The 19,921-nt window shown below is 41.6% G+C and overlaps 2 protein-coding genes and 1 long non-coding RNA gene across 6 annotated transcripts in view; all 3 read left to right on the top strand.

The window, feature by feature from the left end:
- plgrkt (plasminogen receptor, C-terminal lysine transmembrane protein) overlaps positions 1 to 12,961 on the top strand; it is a 32,251-nt gene extending 19,290 nt beyond the window's left edge. For all 3 annotated transcript variants that reach the window (XM_041899026.2, XM_041899027.2, XM_041899028.2), the window contains 2 exons: positions 11,291 to 11,400; positions 12,191 to 12,961. In XM_041899026.2, the coding sequence (XP_041754960.2) occupies positions 11,291 to 11,400; positions 12,191 to 12,318 (238 nt within the window). In that variant the 3' untranslated portion in view covers positions 12,319 to 12,961. The remainder of the gene's footprint in view (positions 1 to 11,290; positions 11,401 to 12,190) is intronic.
- Positions 1,754 to 10,547, top strand: LOC121582878. Of its 2 annotated transcripts, none has more exons than XR_006003411.1 (5): positions 1,754 to 2,087; positions 2,184 to 2,310; positions 8,048 to 8,299; positions 8,593 to 8,722; positions 10,511 to 10,547. It is a non-coding gene; the product is annotated as an uncharacterized LOC121582878 (long non-coding RNA). The 2 variants fall into 2 exon arrangements; XR_006003412.1 differs by having other exon boundaries at positions 1,754 to 2,094.
- Positions 12,962 to 13,050: 89 nt separating the features above from the next.
- On the top strand, positions 13,051 to 19,542 carry LOC121582876 (relaxin-3-like). The gene is made up of 2 exons (XM_041899025.2): positions 13,051 to 14,067; positions 18,934 to 19,542. The coding sequence occupies exons 1-2, from the start codon at positions 13,890 to 13,892 to the stop codon at positions 19,314 to 19,316; spliced, it is 561 nt and encodes a 186-aa protein (XP_041754959.1). The 5' UTR covers positions 13,051 to 13,889; the 3' UTR covers positions 19,317 to 19,542.
- Positions 19,543 to 19,921: the final 379 nt, after the last annotated feature.

Here is a 19,921-nt window from a genome sequence, read left to right as displayed (position 1 = left end):
AAAAATTAACATCAGATGGTTTCAACCATATAATTGATTGTTTTAAAGAGCGACTGCCCCTAAAAACAACTAATCCCTTTGAAAACAGCATCAATATGAGTCAGAAACATTTATTCTAGTGTCAAACTTGACTACGAAGTGTAAATAGGATCATTTTGGTCATAGTCAGTCTCGTCTAAAACGGAGTTTGGAACCTCAGTACTGTTAATTTGTGTCAATTCAAATCTGGTATTGGGAACAAAAGAGGTCAATACACGTCTTCTAAAATAGACTAGTATTTTAATTAATGCAAAACACTTCAATGGTAAATATGATGTTCGTATATACGGGTCCACTGAAATACCACGCAGGGTAGTCAGAGAACTGAACCATCGTTCTAAGTTCTTCTTTAAATACTCTGACAGAGATAGTTCCTGCTCCCTGCTGGCCTATCAGAGTAGAGACTGAGCGTGGTTTAGACTTACTCAGCCTATCGTTGGCGCACAGGCTGGTCCCAGACCCTTGGCGCTTCACTGTTGCCATGCATTAGTTGTTTTGCAACTTGTCCAGAGAGTCAGCACTCTCAGACATCTTTGTAGCAGAACACATGTCCTTGAGCGGTCTAACAGAGGTAGTGTTTGTGTATGTGAGACACAAGCCTTATCTCCCCCTACTCCCTAACAGCTCCTCACATGAATCACAGCTTGTTATGTTAAACAGTCTATATCAGTACAGCACAAACCTATTATGTTTAATCATTAATGCTTTCTTATTAAGCTAACAGCACATCTAAAATATAAGAGAATAATTTCCCACAGTACGTCACAACAAGTAAATGAAGGTTGGGTTTGGATTACAAGTATGTCAACAAATCATGCCCCTTTTTGCCAAGCTCCACGTGCAAATCGCCCCTGTGCCCACTTCGCTTCCATTCATTGAATGGGGCTCCATTGTTTCATCGCCCCCAACGTGTTCAAAGGATCATGGACGTTTTAGACTGAAAAGCCCTATACGGATTGACCATGCAATGCATGCTTCCAGCAGGATGCACAGCCAATTGGTTTGCATGCCCTGCCGAAGGACCCTATCATGCCGGAATAGGTGGTTGGAGTTCTACGTTGGTCCCCAGTGGTGGTGAGTATACCAGTAGCTAGACCATAGACTGCTGGTTATGTATCTGGTTATGTATATTTTGATCATTATCACTGTAATCGCTAGCATAGCTGGAGTTAGCTATCTCCCCTAACTAGATAGCTACCAACCTAGCTAGATAGCTGGATAATGTTAGCCTACCTCAATACAACTCGGATTTGGCTTGGAAACGCAATAACATTTCAAAAGAAGGCCACAGTATTTTAGCTAGCTAACAGCATTGCTAGCTATTTTTGACGAACTTTGCTAGCAACAGTAATGGCAACATTGCCATCTCTAAAGTAAATGTGACTACATCAAGTTGTTTCCTACTAGTTATTTGCCTACTTTAGCAATGTCATCGTATTTCAATGCCACTCTAAGTTAGTCACATTAGCCTCCAAGTTGCAACCCACGTCTAGTGCGCAAATAAATATTGGATGCAGGTATGGTGGTACTAGCTTAATTATGTCTGGGCTCCCGAGTGTCGCAGCGGTCTAAAGCACTGCATCTCAGTGCTTGAGGCGTCACTACAGACCCCCTGGTTCGATTCCAGGCTGTATCACAACCGGACGTGATTGGGAGTCCCATAGGGCGGCGCACAATTGGCCCAGCGTCGTCCGGGTTTGGCCGGTGTAGGCCATCATTGTAAATAAGAATGTGTTAACTGATTTGCCTAGTTAAATAAAGGTAAAATAAAAATAAATGTCTGACTACAACAGTGTATTAACAAGCAGCAATAAACTCAAACCAACTCAGGGCCATAGCAAAACATGTCTAATCCAATCTGGAGCCAGTCAGTCTACATCTTTAAAGCAAAGAATTAGCTTCCAAACGAGATTACCTTATTTCTTGAGCTATGTTTATAATTGAGGGATGATGGCAATTGTTGTCACTTTGTCTAACAGAAAAACAGAGTCCAGTTGGGTGCCAGACTGATCCCCTGGTCATGAACAGATGAGGGAACCTACCAGAAGGTGCAAAGTTGGGTATCATAACATGTCCAGCAATGTGATTGCAATGGTTTAGAAACCTCCAGAAATCATTTTATACACTGTTCACTATTTTCACAGTTTGTGTCATGCGATGCAAGTACCCTTGTGACACCTCCTCCTATGAAAAGGACAATCCATCATTGGCCTCTGATAGTGACCCGAGTTACTGCCCTGATGACACAGACAGCTTCATCAACAACGACAGGTAATGTGTGTTATGTGAAAAGTTTTATTTAAAAAATACCCGACTTGATAAACTACTAGGCTAATTCCCCAAGCAGATGTAGAGTGGCCTAATCAACACTCTATGCAAAAAGTTTATTGTCTCAGGAATTCAGCATTCTCTTGTGTTGCTCTTGCCAACCTCCATTCTGCTGTTTTTATATCCTGTAGGTCTGATATCTGATTGGAAATTAACTCAACAGTAATGCTATTGGTCAACAACTCTAGACATGGTCAAATGGTTATGGTAGGGTCTTAGCATTGTCTCTTTCTCCTTTTTGTTCCTGACCAGCTGTGGGGATATTCATTCTCTCTCCATCCCAGGGACTCTTGGGGCGTGGCTTTTTAGGCTATGACTTCTCTCTCTGTCTCCCTCTCTGATCATGCCTAGAATAATGCCTTGTAATGCTTGTTAACTTAAGCTTTATGACTTGTATGTGATTTCATTCATTTTACAATGTTATTAAATATCTGCCTTTATGGAATAATCTTCCCATAAATCTTACAGGTAGAATAAACCTCTTTAGAATGGCATGGCAGCCAAAGCTTTTGTATATCTTTTTCGGAAATACCAATTACCCCACCAAAGACGTTCTTTAAAAAGTATACTCGTTCAGACTTTATATGGGCAAATAAAAATAATTGAATAAAAAGTAAAGTTTTACATCTTCCTAAGCCTGAGGGTAGTTTTAACCTTTCAGACCTGGCTTTTACTTGCAACATATAGTTAAATGCACTAAAGAGGAACAATGATGTGCATGCTCATCAACAGAATATTTTTATGTGTCTATTTTCAAAAGATAAAGCTAAGAACATTAACAACTTCATAGCTAAGAACACTAACAATATGGAAGAAAATGAAACGTATTCTACATGAACCAATATTACTCCCTAAAAACACAACCTTGGATAGCTTTTCAGAATTCACAGATAAATTGGTCCACATGGAAAACTAAAGGCATAGAAACCGTAAATGACTTTGGTTCAGGAAATACATTTATTTCCATGACAGAATAAAAAATGTATTATGGACTGACCAATGTAGATAGTTTCAAATACATGCAAGTTCAGTTACATATCACGAAATTTCGATTTGAAATCTTTTTGACATCAGAGCAACCTTGAGGGAATCTTACTTGAGTCAGAAAATGATGTTCATATTGTTAGCAGTTGATGTTATTCTTCAACAACACAGGCCGCAAAGCAAATCAGGGGGAGAAAAAATATATTAATTCAAAGAGAACAAATCATAGTTGTTATGCTTGAATATGGATGTTTGTTCTTTCCTGTTCTCCTTGTTTCTCTGCTGAACAAAGAGACAGGATGTAGTTTATACCTGTGGCCTGTGGTTGACCAATTAGAATTCATTGCAGTAAAACTGGGCCAATGGCCAAATACAAAGTATCCCGTTTCAGGCTTCAATGTATAGATAGTTTGGACCAATGAGAACTTGCCACATGTAGCTATGTGTCCTGGACTGGAACCCCTACACAGATTCTAAACAGGTGTTGAACTGAAAAACAACCCGTGTCCCTGACCCATTAATCTTCAGTTCCCCATTACAGAAAAACAACTAGTTTCATTGCTCTCTAGTTCTATGTGTTGTGTATTTATCTTTGAAAATTCCTACAATATGATAGGGAAGATATACAAAACCTTGCAGATAGCATATCCAACTGACAATCTCTTAGGGAAAAAAAAAAAAAACTATTGGAACCAGGACTTAAAAATAACAGATGTTGGCACAAAATGGAGGGAAAGTTGGAGCATAACTAACGAAATTACAGTTAATGAAAATGTACGCTTAATCCAGTAGAAACTAATGTATTTAATGTATTATACAAGAGACAAAATTCACAAATTCTACAGCACAACGGCAGAGTCATGTCTTAAGTGTAAAACTAATAATGACTAATAACTAATAATTCCGGAAGTTGTGGGTGGAGCTAGAAAGTTGGCTGTCAGAAGTATTACAATGTAAACATACTTTTAATCCGTCTGTCTGCATATTTCAAGACATGGCATATGGGTGTGTAGTGAGATACCCAATGGGCTAGATTATTCTCTTCTCATCACTCATCTAAATCTACTAAAAACGTGGAAATCAATCAATCCGCCATCATTAACACAATAGAAAATTGAATGATTGATTATTTAATAGTAAGGGCGACTGAGAAAAACTAACTGATACAATTTAAGTCCATGTTGCAAACAATAATGCAGGCACTAGGGATGGGGGTGTGAGCATGCAGGTCTGTGCAGATGAGATGTAGTCATTGTTTGTGTGCGTCTGTAAGTTGTTGTTCGTATGTATATGTTTGTACAGTGGGGAGAACAAGTATTTGATACACTGCAGGTTTTCCTACTTACAAAGCATGTAGAGGTCTGTAATTTTTATCATATGTACACTTCAACTGTGAGAGACGGAATCTAAAACAAAAATCCAGTAAATCACATTGTATGAGTTTTAAGTAATTAATTTGCATTTTATTGCATGACATAAGTATTTGATCACCTACCAACCAGTAAGAATTCCGGCTCTCACAGACCTGTTAGTTTTTCTTTAAGAAGCCCTCCTGTTCTCCACACATTACCTGTATTAACTGCACCTGTTTGAACTCGTTACCTGTATAAAAGACACCTGTCCACACACTCAATCAAACAGACTCCAACCTCTCCACAATGGCCAAGACCAGAGAGCTGTGTAAGGACATCAGGGATAAAATTGTAGATCTGCACAAGGCTGGGATGGGCTACAGGACAATAGGCAAGCAGCTTGGTGCGAAGTCAACAACTGTTGGCGCAATTATTAGAAAATGGAAGAAGTTCAAGATGACGGTCAATCACCCTCGGTCTGGGGCTCCATGCAAGATCTCACCTCGTGGGGCATCAATGATCATGAGGAAGGTGAGGGGTCAGCCCAGAACTACACGGCAGGACCTGGTCAATGACCTGAAGAGAGCTGGGACCACAGTCTCAAAGAAAACCATTAGTAACACACTACGCCGTCATGGATTAAAGTCCTGCAGCGCACGCAAGGTCCCCCTGCTCAAGCCAGCGCATGTCCAGGCCCGTCTGAAGTTTGCCAATGACCATCTGGATGATCCAGAGGAGGAATGGGAGAACGTCATGTGGTCTGATGAGACAAAAATAGAGCTTTTTGGTCTAAACTCCACTCGCCGTGTTTGGAGGAAGAAGAAGGATGAGTACAACCCCAAGAACACCATCCCAACCGTGAAGCATGGAGGTGGAAACATCATTCTTTGGGGATGCTTTTCTGCAAAGGGAACAGGACGACTGCACCGTATTGAGGGGAGGATGGATGGGGCCATGTATCGCGAGATCTTGGCCAACAACCTCCTTCCCTCAGTAAGAGCATTGAAGATGGGTCGTAGCTGGGTCTTCCAGCATGACAACGACCCGAAACACACAGCCAGGGCAACTAAGGAGTGGCTCCGTAAGAAGCATCTCAAGGTCCTGGAGTGGCCTAGCCAGTCTCCAGACCTGAACCCAATAGAAAATCTTTGGAGGGGAGCTGAAAGTCCGTATTGCCCAGCGACAGCCCCGAAACCTGAAGCATCTGGAGAAGGTCTGTATGGAGGAGTGGGCCAAAATCCCTGCTGCAGTGTGTGCAAACCTGGTCAAGACCTACAGGAAACATATGATCTCTGTAATTGCAAACAAAGGTTTCTGTACCAAATATTAAGTTCTGCTTTTCTGATGTATCAAATACTTATGTCATGCAATAAAATGCAAATTAATTACTTAAAAATCATACAATGTGATTTTCTGGATTTTTTTTTTAGATTCCGTCTCTCACAGTTGAAGTGTACCTATGATAAAAAATAACAGACTTCTACATGCTTTGTAAGTAGAAAAACCTGCAAAATCGGCAGTGAATCAAAAAAAAAAAAAAAAAAAAAACGATCTGCCTTTATTCCATTCTCAGACCAATTTTTGCTAGTCATCGTCAACTCATTGCCTAATGCTTGTTTGCATACTTTAATTATCTTTATGGAGTCAGAAATATTTTAATAGGCTAATTGCTTATCACAGGGCGCACGTGAGGTAGATATGTTATACATACAGTACCAGTCAAAAGTTTGGACACACCTACTCATTCAAGGGTTTTTCTTTATTTTTTACTATTTTCTACATTGTAGAATAATAGTGAAGACATCAAAACTATGAAATAACACATATGGAATCATGTATTTTATATTCTTCAAAATAGCCACCCTTTGCCTTGATGACAGCTTTGCACACTCTTGGCATTCTCTCAACCAGCTTCACCTGGAATGATCTTCCAACAGTCTTGAAGGAGTTTCCACATATGCTGAGCACTTGTTGGCTGCTTTTCCTTCACTCTGTGGTCCGACTCATCCCAAACCATCTCAATTGGGTTGAGGTCGGGGGATTATGGTGGCCAGGTCATCTGATGCAGCACTCAATCACTCTCCTTCTTGGTTAAATAGGCCTTACACAGCCTGGAGGTGTGTTGGGTCATTGTCCTGTTGAAAAACAAATGATAGTCCCACTAAGCCCAAACCAGATGGGATGGTGTATTGCTGCAGAATGCTGTGGTAGCCATGCTGGTTAAGTGTGCCTTGAATTCTAAATAAATCACAGACAGTGTCACCAGCAAAGCACCCCCACACCATAACACCTCCTCCTCCATACTTTACGGTGAGAACTACACATGTGGAGATAATCCGTTCACCCACACCGCGTCTCACAAAGACACGGCGGTTGGAACCAAAAATCTCAAATTTGGACTGCAGACCAAAGGACACATTTCCACCGGTCTAATGTCCATTGCTGGTGTTTCTTGGCCCAAGCAGGTCTCTTCTTATTATTGGTGTCCTTAAGTAGTGGTTTCTTTGCAGCAATTCGACCATGAAGGTTTGATTCACACAGTCCACTCTGAACAGTTGATGTTGAGATGTGTCTGTGACTTGAACTCTGAAGCATTTATTTGGGCTGACATTTCTGAGGCTGGTAACTCTAATGAACTTATCCTCTGCAGCAGAGGTAACTCTGGGTCTTCCATTCCTGTGGCCGTCCTCATGAGAGCCAGTTTCATCAAAGCGCTTGATGGTTTTTGCGACTGCATTTGAAGACACTTTCAAAGTTCTTGAAATGTTCTGTATTGACTGACCTTCATGTCTTAAAGTAATGATGGACTGTCGTTTCTCTTTGCTTATTTGAGTTGTTCTTGCCATAATATGGACTTGGTCTTCTACCAAATAGGGTATCTTCTGTATACGCATTAAGAAGGAAATAAATTCCACATTCACTTTTAAGAAGGCACACCTGTTAATTGAAATGCATTCCAGGTGACTACCTCATGAAGCTGGTTGAGAGAATGCCAAGAGTGTGCAAAGCTGTCATCAAGGCAAAGGATGGCTATTTGAAGAATATCAAATATATTTTGATTCATTTCACACTTTTTTTGGTTACTACATGATTCCATATGTGTTATTTCATAGTTTTGATGTCTTCACTATTATTCTACAATGTAGAAATACAGAAAATCCCTTAAATGAGTAGGTGTGTCCAAACTTTTGACTGGTAGTGTAAATTATCAATATTACCACACTACACAGATAGAAGAACTAGTAGAGTCATTTTGGTTGTGAAATGCATTAGCAAAAAGCTTTGTCCTTTCTTTAGAACAAATGTACCACTTGGCTGTCTATTATTATATCACCCTGTCACAGGCCCTCCCAGTCAACACCACCTCATAAGATTGCCTGCTGCAGTTTCTCAAGAGATTTCCAGTTTGCAGCTGAACATGCAGGTTAAGGAAGACCAGCAAGGGGGCCCTCATCAGCATCATGCAGACATGCCCTCGCTGTGAGCATTCCTAGGAATGGAACAGTTAGCCACATGTTGGCAATTATCCAGCCAGCCACTTTCACCTGTCAGTGGCAACAGCTTTCACAGGCTCATCATTTGTACAAATACAGAAGGTAACCAACTTCATTACTTTGATACATTTGATAACACAATTGTGAAACAATTTATGTAAACTAACATTATTTGTTGCTTTCTACTTCTTAGATGCATATAATGTCCAGGGCATAACCTAGTCTGGTGCAACCAGCCTGATTGCTGTGTTCACCATTCTATTTCACTTCACATTTTATATGATATCTGAAATGAAATAGAAAGGTGAACACAGAGATCAGGTTGGTTCCACCAGGCTAATTATAACCACCATTGATAATGTAATCAATGCTCTGTGTGTTTGTGTGACCACCAGTATCTTTGATAAGGGGCCAGGTGCTGATCTACGCTGCTATGCCCATCAATGGGGCGCTGGCAAAGACCTCACCTCCAGCCTCACCTCTTGTCTGCTCACCAACTGTCATCGATGGGGAGAACATATTTTGGTAGGTTTAGTCTGACCTGTTCAAACTTCAACATAGGTGAAATCAGACACACAAACATATACTATCTCTAAGGGACTATATGTTATTTCTAATGAGGGTTACCTGGAGAAAATCGTACCTCTCTGAAATGAAAATGGATGGCCCTCCCTTCAGTAAAATATATTTTAACCTGACCGTCCCTGAATGCTTGAAAGAAAAGAAGTGACCCTCCCCTATACCCAAAATAATAATAAAAACATAACGTGGATAACAGAGAACATGCCTACTGTTTACCCTCACTCCTAGGACAGATCAGAGCCTTAGGTATGCAGTTTTGTAAGCATTACATGGCAAAGTAGCCAGAAGGTTGCGGATTCGCAGACCACCGCGGACAAGGGTAGTTGTGAAAAGACCTCCATTATAATAAAAGCACTGCATTAATCTATCTTCTTATTTGCAGTCCAAGGAAAAAATGTAATTTTATCAACGCTTTTCATTCAATTGTATGTCATTTTATGTGATTGGAAGCAAGCAGAATCTTATTTTAATACCACAACAGAGTATGACAACGAATGAGCGCATGCTACAGCACCGGATATTTCTATACAGGCAATTGTTTAAAAAGAGGAGAGTCTTAAGATTGGAACAGTGCTAAAGTTGACTCTCAACTGTCAAAATGTAGCGCAACAAGTATCTGATTATCAATGAATTTGGGAAAAACCCATTTTGTTTTTTAACATAGCAGCCACATATAATCTGGTAGGCCTATATACGCTTGTAACTTTTTTTAATTTGGGAAATTATCCTTTTCTAATTAATCAATTTTATTCTATGATATTGTTGTTACAAAATTAGATTTGTGTTGACTGTGATTAGGGCATGGGAATATAAGCGCATCTGCTAGGCTAAATTAACAAACTAGGCATGCATAGCTCACCGCATGATCCTCAAACCAAAGACTGGCCAAACTTGTGTTTCTAAAAGTGAATTCAAATGACTGTATAGCCTAATAAGGCATTTTTCATTTCATTATTATTTCATTCTAAGTAAAAATTTTGTAAAATTTATTTTTATACAGTCTAAATGTGAAATGTATAGACATGTTGTTGAAGTGCTGTTGTTGATGTGTTGTTGAAATGCTGAGCGTTCCTTCCAGCCTGTAGTGCAGGGGTGTCAAACTCATTCCACGGAAGGCTGTGTGTCTGCGGGTTTTAGTTTTTTCCAATTAATTAAGACTTAGACAACCAGGTGAGGGGAGTTCCTTACTAACTAGTGACCTTAATTCATCAATCATGTACAAGAGTGGAGCGAAAACCCGCAGACACTCCATTGCTTAGGTAGCACAAGATGGTTTACATCAGCAAGAGCAGGGCAGGCCAGGGCTTATGATTGGGATAGCCTATCCATTGCCGTGTGTAATGCAGTGTAGCCTAGTTTTATATACACCATCCCAGCAGTGCAAAAACTTGGAAAGGAAGTACATTTTCTTAGAAATGTAACCTTGCCATGTGCTTCTCCGAGCATGCTCTTCGTATAGCCAAGGCCTATTGCCTATAGTATACGCTATGGATCATTTGATTGAGATCACACTAGGCGCACTTGATATTGCGTGCACAGCAGAGAATCAGGGATGAGGGGCAGCATCGGGCACACAGAGATATAATCAGCAACTCATTCTCTCAAACACTGAGCAATATGACATTTAATCGATTACAAATTAAATGACCCAATTTTTACCCAATTGTGTAAATTTCGACCGCTCCCTAACTGCCATTGGTAATAGAACAGTGACTGTGTGTTTGTTCACAGAAACATGTATGGAGCCAGCACATGGAGATGATGTGATGAAGTCCAGACTGACAGACGGGCTTGATACTGAAGTCTCTGAATGGAGAGAGACCTGGCACTCGGCATAAACATTTTACTACACACAGCTTTTACTTGTATTGTCTTCTTTTATTATAGAATTGAATGGTATCAGTCAATATGGGGAGGGAGAAATCCTGTGTATTCTGCACCAGGATCAGGGAACTCCTGTTGTATACGGGACACCACACAGGAAGCTATGATCACTCTGTTTGCCAAGGTAGCCTCATTACCACCAGACAAAATGTCGATAGGCACAGTATCCGTATCGGCTGGGAATGACAATGAAAAGTGAAAGGTGCACATTGTTATATTAGTACCATAGAAGCAGTGTTATGCTATGTAAATGGTTGTTTATTCTACATGAACCTGTTAGATTTTAAAGTTATCAAAACACTTAGTTTAGAATATCTACATACATTCTCATATTACTCTGCAGGCTATTGACCTATTCAAAGCTTCCTCTGGCATCTCACCATACATCTGCCGGTGGTTATTGAACTCATCCTGCAGGAGGTTTATTTGTTGTGATTGAGTGGGGGGAAACAGCTGTGGGCAAGGTTCTGAAACACCCACATCAAACCACACCCCCCAAGCCAACTCACATTTGGCTTCTGTTGAGGAGCAAGCCAAAAAACGAGGCCCAGCGGGTGCAGTTCACCTTTAAGTGATAGTTGATCTCTGTGACTCTGTCTAATGTTCCACTCACTCCCACTCTTGCAGTGCCATTAAGAAGAAGACGCCTGCTCTCTTTGCCCCTGTCGTGCCTCTCGGCTTCGTCCTGGCCTATCAGATGGACATGGCATATGGAACGCTAATCTACCGAATGAGGGGTAAATACTTCTCTCTTTACCATGTGTACAGACAGCTGACCCAAAACATATTTTAAGAACTCAGATATTTTATTTTCACATTGTCCTTTCCACCACGGTTCCAGCAACTATGCTGGATGCGTAACCAGGCCAATGCAGTACAGCTCGGCTCAGTAATGTAAAAAGGGTATTTTAGCTCACAATCACATCTATTAGTGATTTCACCAAGATTAGAACGAGACAGGGTTGTCAATCACCCAATTTCAGTATCAAAAACCACCTCAAGAAGAAAAAGACAGATCTTGCTTTGATTTGTGTGACTTCTCTCTGTCAAACTTAAAACATTCTGTGACATCACAGATCGTGCCTTGTGACAGTGGTTCTTGGGTTCCATGGTCATTAGGTATGGAGAAAGCCATTTAGATACCCTGACCAATCTCCAATAATTGGCTACCTCTCAGGGGAACATGGGCTGCTTTTAAAGCGTCACCACTTCACAAAAAGACTTGGTTAGATTTTCTTTCAGCCAACCAGAAACCGTCCAAGGCATCTCCGCCCTCAGATAAATTGAAAGATACATTAAACCTGGGTAAACAATATTCTTGCTGTAGTCAGTTACTACAGTATAGGGTAGACGTAATTTCAACAATACCCACGGCAGACCACCACAGTTTAATATCAGTATCTTAGTTGAAAGCAATACACTAATTTCTGTAATCTGAAAGAAAATGGACAATAAAGTATTATTCTTTGCTTGCTTGTTTCCTTTGCTATTTGATTGATGTCACTTCCTGCCTGTTTGTGTCCCCAGGGGAGGCGGAGAGCATCATGGTCTCAGAACACGACCGATTGGACCTTCCACACGGTGTGCCCAACTTCGAGAGCATTGAGAAGGCAAGAAGAGCCAAGACCGCCCTCGGCTCCCTCTTTGAGAAATGACACTGACACTGCTATGGTGGGTGTGTTGTCCAGTGTCACACCTTTCTGATCTACACCCCTGGAAGTGAGTGAGTGATGCTCCTCCGTCCCAAGATCAACATTCATCAAGTCTTCACCACAGAGTTAAGCTGTGTTCACATGCTATCGGAATTATTGGAAACTCAGGACTGAGAAACTCCCGTAGTTCTCAGTCCTACGTAGTAAATACAAGTGAGAAACTTGTGTAGCATCGTTAAACCCTAGTTAGATATTTTAGAGTTTCCGATAATTCCGATAGCACATGAATGCGAAATTATACAGCCAGCCATGTACATAGGACACTTATTGAGCTGACCTAGGAATTACTGTTGTGATCAGAATCTGCATTGTTTTAGAATTATCCACACCAATGGTGTTCAGATATATATTTAATGGAAAATGGGTTAGTTCCATTTAAGCCTTAGAATTTGTGGCCACATTAAAATGGACTTCAATTGCTCACCAGTTGCAGTTCAAGATGCCTAAGATTAATGGTAAGAAGTCGCTACTCAGGCATGTCAAAAGTGTTTGTAAACGTTGTATAAAAAAATGAATTGCCATTGTAAAAGAAAAGTCGACTGCTGGTGATACTATTCGTAACTTCAATAAAATACGATTATCTGTACGCAGGACCATGTGGATATTTCTCATGACAAAGTTTACTTTCTGGAATAGAAAAAAATAATATTAACCAATTTCCACAGACATTCTTAATTTTCTGCTATCACAGTACCATTTCGACACACACAATGTTGGGGTCAGTTATTATCCGGTCATCATTTACAAACAGATTGTTTATTGTAGATGAAGATTTGATTGGAAGCAGTCTCGGGTGTTTAGCGCTGAGCTGTTTCCACACACCAAACCTGAACAGTGACATTTCACTGTAATTCTGCTACATGAAAGAATGTATACATCGAAAACAAAGAAAAAAGATTTGAGGTCATTAATTATTATGCATCTAAAGCGTCTGGAATCCTTTTCTACACATTCTTTGTGTGTGTGTGAAAGAGAGAGCACACCAGCTAGAGAAGTAGGGGTGCTGAGCGTGCTGCAGCATCCCCTGATAAATCAGAATTTCAAATTGTAAAAAATAAAACAAAGTAGTGCACTGGGCTTTACTACTAATGTATGAGAGGACCAAAATATAGCCATCAGCAGCTCACCAAAAAATGTCAGCACCCCCACCACTAAACATCTTCCAGCGGCCATGCTTGCATGCCTGTGTGCATGTGAGCAATTGTTGGGGGTTGTCATCAGGCGGATGTGGATGGAGTGTAGAGTAATATGACTCACACCCAGGATGGTAATGGTGTAGGGTTAGTGACTATAAAAGATGGACCAGTAGCAAACAGACCACAAGAAGCATCAAGGGATAGTGAGAGGCACCTAATGATATCCTATTGAAGTCTACATTGACAAGAGAACTTGGACTCACAGAACAGCATAGCATTCAAGAAGCTCAGAACACACCTGCACCAGGACCACACACTATAGGGTGACTTTAGTTCATCTCTCTCACAAGGAAACCAGCTCTACTTATTTAACTGAAAATGCTACTAAAGCTTTCTTTTGTCATCCTTGTGTGTGTTGGTACTTTGTTAATGTGTGCAAGCACTCAAAGCCTATCGAGAGACAATGGGATGAAACTGTGCGGAAGAGAGTTTATAAGAGCCGTTATCTTCACGTGTGGCGGGTCCCGTTGGAAACGGTCCTTAGATGAAGACTTGGGTAAGTAGCTACATCATTAAGGGTCTTAATGCAAACACTTGTCGATGATGTTGAACTGGTCAAACTTTTACTTTTTTCCGCAGCTGCAGTAAGACGTTGTTATAGCCTATTAATAGTGTAAATCTCATGTGACTTGGGCACCGCATTAAATCGTTTTTGAATTTTTGGTAGGCGTACTCGTCTTATTTTCAATTTTAAAAGATAAAACAAGTTATAGTCTAAAATTCCAAAGTTGCAGTCTAGTTTTCGAAAGAAAAGCGCATCTATTCAATCAAGATGTTGGTACATTTGGTCAATTCTGTCACAGAACGACGTAGATACGTCGCAGCTTGATAGTGGTAGCCTACTTCAGAACCCCGGACAGCTCCTTGGTTAGAGAATTAGAAAATAGGGAGCGTTGCTTTTTCCTCAAAAAAATATGGTGCCCTGATGGACTGATTACTGAGAAGTAATAATTGAAACGCAATCAGCCTAAGCGACCCAACATTATTTAGTAATTTCCTATCTAAAAGTTGTTCAGAGCTCTTTCAATGAATAGCAAGGTGGACCTGCAATGTACTCAGCACGGTTTCTGAGCGTGATTCACTCAAATTAATTGTCAGGGTGTCTTGACACGGTGGAACAATTTTGAATTAAAAAAAGAAGAACCCAACATTTTGTATTTTGGGAGATTTTCACTGTCATTTTATGTATTCACTTTTAGAGTTTGTGTACCTGTATTCATATTAGTCTATGCATTAAAGTTTAGATATTTTCTTTCAATAATGAGTGTCTCACTAGCCCCGTTTATACCTGGTTCTAACATGCGTCAGTTGTCCTGATCTTGTCCACATTCTGATTGTGCCTACATTTGTCGACAGGTAGGCCTATAGACAATAAAAATACTCATTGTGAACTGATTTTGATTAGATCTCCCTGACCACCTCCGGAGATAGCCAAGACGCATTTTGTAAGGATATTCTTGAAGTGTAAACAAATCCTGACAACAAAAGCATAGTGTATACATTTTGCCAACTTCACCGTGGTCCCGCCATCATAAAATAAATCACACCGGCCAGTCGAGGTAGTAAGTATGGATAACGATAGGCTACCGCTACAATTCCTCCAGAATTAAGATCATGGTCTTCATTAGAAAGCAAGTGCCTACTGGCACTGTGATCGGATGCCATAGTCCAATAGAAATTAGATAACACGTACAGAAATAAAGATATCGTCCCGAATAAAAGAAAAAGGGTTCACACGTCCAATGCCAGCGCAAAATCAAATATTTGAAAACATCTTAAAGAAACGTCAAGGACTGTAATAGCAGGAGTGGGAACGGGATAACCCAATGCCCATTTTGTTTGGAGCTGGTCGCAGTTTTGTGACCATCCCATGATCCCACCAACGCCCACAGTTCATTCTGGACAGTGCTGTGGAGGATGGAGATATTGAATTGCTGAGCGCTTTATACACGTTTTTGTAATGTGAAAAGTCTAAGGGCTTTATTCAATCCGCATCTCGGAAATCAGCTTTGCAGCATGATTGAAATGTAAATGGTATCTTCCCGCTTTAGCTGAGACCGCGTTCACGGTAGACGCTACTTATGTCGGCTCATTCGGAAATTACCTTTACATATATAGGCTATAGCGGAATCTGTAACGTACAGATTGAACAGAGCCCTAATTCACGTTGCTATTATCAGATATGAAAATAATACAGTGGTAGGCCTATTATACTGAACCAAAATTTACCTAAATATAAACGCAACATGCAACAAATAACGATTTTACTGAGTTACAGTTCATATAAGGAAATCAGTCAATTGAAATAAATAAATTAGGCCCTAATCTATATATTTCACGACTGGGCAGGGGCGCAGCCATGGGTGGGCCTGGGAGAACATAAGCCCACCCACTATGGAGCAAGGCCCAGCCAATCAGAATGAGTTTTTCCCCCACAAAAGGGCTTTATTATAGACAGAAATACTCTTCAGTTTCATCAGCTGTCCGGGTGGCTGGTCTCAGACGATCCTGCAGGTAAAGAAGCCGGATGTGGAGGTCCTGGGCTGGCGTGGTTACACATGGTCTGTGGTTGTGAGGCCGGTTGGACGTACTGCCAAATTCTCTAAAACGACAGCTTATGGTAGAGAAATGAACATGACATTCTCTGGCAACAACTCTAGTGGACATTGCTGCAGTCAGCATGCCAATTGCACACTCCCTCAAAAGTTGAGACATCTGTGGCATTGTGTTGTGTGACACAACTGTACATTTTAGAGTGGCCTTTTATTGTCCCCAGCACAAGGTGCACCTGTGTAATGATCATGCTGTTTAATCAGCTTCTTGATATGCCACACCTGTCAGGTGGATGGATTATCTTGGCACAGGAGAAATGCTCACTAACAGGGATGTAAACAAATTTGTGCACCAAATTTGGGAAAATAATATTGTTGTGTGTATGGAAATTTTTTGGGATCTTTTATTTCAGCTCATGAAACATGGGACCAACACTACATGTTGCGTTTATATTTTTGTTCAGTATATAATACAGTGGCTTGTCTATGGACATTTTATAAAAATCCACTCTGGCTCTAAAGGTAGCCTACAGGTGGAAAATTAGGCCTACACAATATACACTATATACAAAAGTATGTGGACACCCCTTCAAATTATCTGCTATTTCAGCCACACCCGTTGCTGACAGGTGTATAAAATCGAACACACACCCATGCAATCTCCATAGACAAACATTGGCAGTAGAATGGCTGAAGAGCTCAGTGACTTTAAACGTGGCACCGTAATAGGATGCCACCTTTTCAACAAGTCAGTTCGTCACATTTCTGCGCTGCTAGAGCTGCCCCGGTCAACTAAGTGCTGTTATTGTGAAGTAGAAACGTCTATTTAATTTATTTATTTATTTAACCTTTATTTAACTAGGCAAGTCAGTTAAGAACAAATTCTTATTTACAATGACGGCCTACACCGGCCAAACCCGGACGATGCTGGGCCAATTGTGCGCCGCCCTATGGGACTCCCAATCACGGCCGGTTGTGATACAGCCTGGAATCGAACCAGGGGGTCTGTAGTGACGCCTCAAGCACTGAGATGCAGTGCCTTAGACCGCTGCGCCACTCGGGAGCAACAACGGCTCAGCCGCGAAGTAGTAGGCCACACAAGCTCACAGAACGGGACCGCAGTGTTGAAGCGCATAAAAATCTTCTGTCCTCATTTGCAACACTCACTACCAATTTCCAAACTGCCTTTGGAAGCAACGTCAGTACAATAACTGTTTGTCGGGAGCTTAATGAAATGGGTTTCCATGTCCGAGCAGCCGCACACAAGCCTAAGATCACCATGCGCAATACCAAGCGTCAGCTGGAGTGGTGTAAAGCTCGCCGCCATTGGACTCTGGAGCAGTGGAAACGCTTCTCTGAAGTGATGAATCATGCTTCACCATCTGGCAGTCCGATGGACTAATCTGGGTTTGGCGGATGCCAGGAGAACACTACCTGCCAATGCATAGTGCCAATAGTAAAGTTTGGTGGAGGAGGAATAATGTTCTGGGGCTGTTTTTCATGGTTCGGGCTAGGCCCCTTAGTTCCAGTGGAGGGAAATGTTAACGCTACAGCATACAATGACATTCTAGACGATTCTGTGCTTCCAACTTTGTGGCAACAGTGTGGGGAAGGTCCTTTCCTGTTTCAGCATGACAATGCCCCCGTGCACAAAGTGAAGTCCATACAGAAATGGTTTGTCGAGATCGGTGTGGAAGAACTTGACTGGCCTGCACAGAGCCCTGACCTCAACCCCATCGAACACCTTTGGGATGAATTGGAACACCGACTGCGAGCCAGGCCTAATCGACCAACATCAGTGCCCGACCTCACTAATGCTATTGTGGCTGAATGGAAGCAATCCCCGCAGCAATGTTCCAGCATTTAGTGGAAAGCCTTCCCAGAAGAGTGGAGGCTGTTATAGCAGCAAAGGGGGGGACCAACTCCATATTGATGCCCATGATTTTGGAATGAGATGTTCGACGAGCAGGAGTCCACACTACTTTTGGTAATGTAGTGTACCTTGCCATACACTTGTCAGGCACTGTGCTCTTCTGCTGCGACTCCAACATAGTCCATCACATCATCCTCAATACATTTGTAGTAGGCCTATATCACTCTAACAACCCTCGATGAGTGAAAGAGACTCCGTTACTGAATTATCACTGATCAATGAGTTGGAGGAAACCAAACACGGTCATTCTCCCAGCATGTTACATTTCTGTTCCTTTGGTATAACTGTTTAGGTCTGGTATAGGCTAATGCAAAATCTTTTTTGATTTGATTAAATTCTGTTCTATTATATTCTGTGAATCTTTTAGCATTTTCCAGACAAATAGCTAGCAATAGAGTGCAGAAGATGTCCAAACTGATTCGTAAAGGCGCATAGCTCTCTGTAAGCATGAGCGAGGCCACTTCCACAATTACAAATCATTTGGAATAAAGTGTGTATGAGTGTATGAGCTGACGAGGTTATCGGCACAGTATTAAGCCCAGTCTTAAATTGTTGGTTAACAAAAGTAGGCCGTAATGATGAGAGTATAACTATTGAGTATAAAAGTATGCTTTTTTCTGTCGATTTACACAGCTTGTGTCATAAGGGAAGGTCCAAGGCAGGTTGGATTCATTTGCATACAGGGAGGGACCAGGGAATCTGGTCACAATGCATATGCAGCGGGCAGATAAGAGACATTTTAAATCCACGTGTAGAAGCAACAAAACTTGATCAGATAGTTATCGGCTCATCTTGATCGGATGATGACAACCAAATGTTAATGCAAGGTGTACTCACCGCTACTGACTGTCCCTCCCGATGCTTTGACCTCTTCCAGATCTCTTCCATGCCAGCTCCCACAGTGATGTCACAGAGGGCGAGGACAGCAGACTCAACTGGCCTCATGGTCTGGACCAGGCCGCAGTAGTAGACCACCCTCTCCAGCTCTCCTCCTCATCCTCCACCTCCCTGGCTGACCTCCTCTCACTCCTGGGTAGAGTGGGGGACCATAGTGGGTCAGTGGCCAACCTCGACCCCAGTGAAGAGCTCCAGAATCATGCATTGGTGTTGGGAGGAGTGGGGGGAGCCAGAGAGCAGGCCAGGAGCCCAAGCATCAATTGGCAACTCCGCGACAGGCGAAAGAGGAACTTTTCCTCGGGGGTAGCTGGCATGTGCTGCAACCAGGGCTGCACTAAGAATGACATTGGGCTTCTGTGCTGAGACTGGGGCAGTGGGCAACAGGATGGTGGTGAGGTAGAGCTGCCCTAGCCTGGGTTTATCTGACCACCTCCTCTATGTGTTATTGGAGTGAGGGTGACAGGTAGCCGTCTTCTTTTCAGTGTTTCATTAGGTTGTTGATGGGAGAAATTTCAACACAGGCTAGCTCAGGGTTTCCCAAACTCGGTCCTCGGGACCCCAAGGGATGCACGTTTGAGTTTTTCCCTAGCACTACACAGCTAATTCAAATAATCAACGAATCATCAAGCTTTGATAATTTAAATCAACTTTGTAGTGTTAGGGCAAAAACAAAACGTGCACCCCTTAGGGTCCCGAGGACCGAGTTTGGGAAACGCTGGGCTAGCTGTTTAAATGGCTTTGTACACTTCTGTATTATGTGAAAGGCAAATAGTTTGCAATTCATTTTCATTATTTGTTATTGCTCAAATTTTGTTTAATCATTAAATGAATTACTGCATTACTGAAGCAAGAGCACTTATGCACTTCCCTGAGAAATACAATTGTTTGAATGACATGAAAAGTGCATCCGCCCTTACACCCACCAAGAATACCCCATTGAAATACTGTGAACATATGTTAAGTGTATG

The sequence above is a fragment of the Coregonus clupeaformis genome, chromosome 15 (assembly GCF_020615455.1).
Source record: "Coregonus clupeaformis isolate EN_2021a chromosome 15, ASM2061545v1, whole genome shotgun sequence".
Lineage (NCBI taxonomy): Eukaryota > Metazoa > Chordata > Actinopteri > Salmoniformes > Salmonidae > Coregonus > Coregonus clupeaformis.
This window is presented reverse-complemented; position numbering and strand designations above follow the sequence as displayed.